Below are 1682 nucleotides of genomic sequence, written 5' to 3'. Positions count from 1 at the left end.
CCTAGCCAGTGCCTTTGCATAGCTATCCAAAATGTCTTTTCTCTTGTCTTTTCTCCTAAGACCCTTCCCTCTTCCAGATGTGTGGAGAGCTGTAGGCCGGGATCCACCAAGGTAGTTCAAGAAGGGACACCCATTTGCTGCTATGTCTGCGATCTCTGCGCTGAAGGAACCATCTCCTCCCAGGAAGGTAAGCGGCTAGAGGTAAAATAATCTAGCTCACACTGAATCTTTCTTTTTCTTTTTTGGTTTGCAAGAGAGTAAGCTGCAAGAAGCTATCATATGGACTGCAAGGGAACACAGACACTTTGAGCAGGGAGAGACCCCCAGGGGCCATCCACTCCAAGTCCTTTCTACCACGCAGGAAGACACAATCTGAAGACTCCCTGGAACAGATGGCCCTCCAGTATCAACCATGCTACGAAGGAGTGTATTCCACTATTGAACAGCTCTTGCTGTCAGGATGTTCTTCCTCATGTTGAGGTGGAATCCAGCCTCTGTTTAAAAATATCCAGAGAAGGGGACCCCACCACCCTCCCAGGAAGCAGCAACATCTACTCTTGAATGGCTCTCACTTTCAGGAGATTCCTCCTAATGTTTGACTTTGGGAAGGACTCCCTCATATTCTGGTGGATATTTTGCAACGGAGGGTGAAATTCCTCTTTACCTGTGATTTCGTTCATTGGCAGAGCATTTTGGATTAAATGGTCTTTGCCTTCCTTTGCAACTCAGACTCTAAGGAGGAAAGGGTCTTCCTACTAGCCAAACCTTCTCTCCAACATCTAAATTTCACCCCTGTCCACATTGCCTTCCTTGCCTTTCCTGCATAAATCCTGGGTGAGAATCCCAAAGCTATTCAGATGTTGTACACAAAGCTCTTGTGCCTTCTTTCAAAGAATGTGTTTTACTTGTGATCTGGCTGAGAGCCCACTCCAATGGGTGCAACTGAGACATGATTGGTACCCATTTATCTTTCCAGATGCAGACATCTGCACCAAGTGTCCAGAAGACCAGCATCCCAACCAAGACAAGGATCAGTGTTTCTCCAAGGAGACAACCTTCCTCTCCTATGAAGAACCTCTGGGGATCGTCCTTGGGTCCTTAGCCCTCTTCTTCTCCTCAACCACCCTTTTACTCTTCGGCATCTTCCTTAAAAACAGAGTAACTCCAATAGTCAAAGCCAACAACCGAGATCTCTCCTATCTTCTCCTGGTCTCCCTCCTGCTCTCCTTCTTGTCCTCTTTCCTCTTCATTGGCCGGCCACAGAAGGTCACCTGCCTCCTCCGACAAGCAGCCTTCAGCCTCATCTTCTCAATTGCCATCTCATCTGTGTTGGCCAAAACCATTATGGTGGTGCTGGCCTTCCTGGCCACAAGGCCTGGGAACAGGATGAGGAGGTATCTAAGAAAGGGTCTGGCTAATGCCCTCGTCCTTTCTTGCTCTGGGGTTCAAGTGGTCATCTGCATCACATGGTTGTGTATCTCTCCCCCCTTCCCAGACTCTGACATGAATTCCCAGCCTGGAGAGATCCTCCTGAAATGCAACCAAGGGTCAGTGGCCATGTTCTACCTTTCCCTTGGCTACCTGGGCTTCCTGGCTGCCACATGCTTCACGGTGGCTTTCCTGGCTAGGAAGCTGCCTGGGGCCTTCAACGAAGCCAAGCTGATCACCTTCAGCATGCTGGT

General features: G+C 49.1%; 1 protein-coding gene across 1 annotated transcript in view; it reads left to right on the top strand.

The window, feature by feature from the left end:
* Positions 1-782: 782 nt before the first annotated feature.
* LOC121922714 (vomeronasal type-2 receptor 26-like) overlaps positions 783-1682 on the top strand; it is a 1584-nt gene continuing 684 nt past the window's right edge. The window contains exon 1 of the mRNA XM_042452440.1: positions 783-1680. Coding sequence (XP_042308374.1) covers positions 895-1680 — 786 coding nt within the window. The 5' untranslated portion in view covers positions 783-894. The remainder of the gene's footprint in view (positions 1681-1682) is intronic.

The sequence above is a fragment of the Sceloporus undulatus genome, chromosome 2, assembly GCF_019175285.1.
Source record: "Sceloporus undulatus isolate JIND9_A2432 ecotype Alabama chromosome 2, SceUnd_v1.1, whole genome shotgun sequence".
Classification (NCBI taxonomy): Eukaryota; Metazoa; Chordata; class Lepidosauria; order Squamata; family Phrynosomatidae; genus Sceloporus; species Sceloporus undulatus.
Note: the sequence above shows the minus strand (reverse complement) of the source record. Positions and strands in the feature narration are given on the sequence as shown.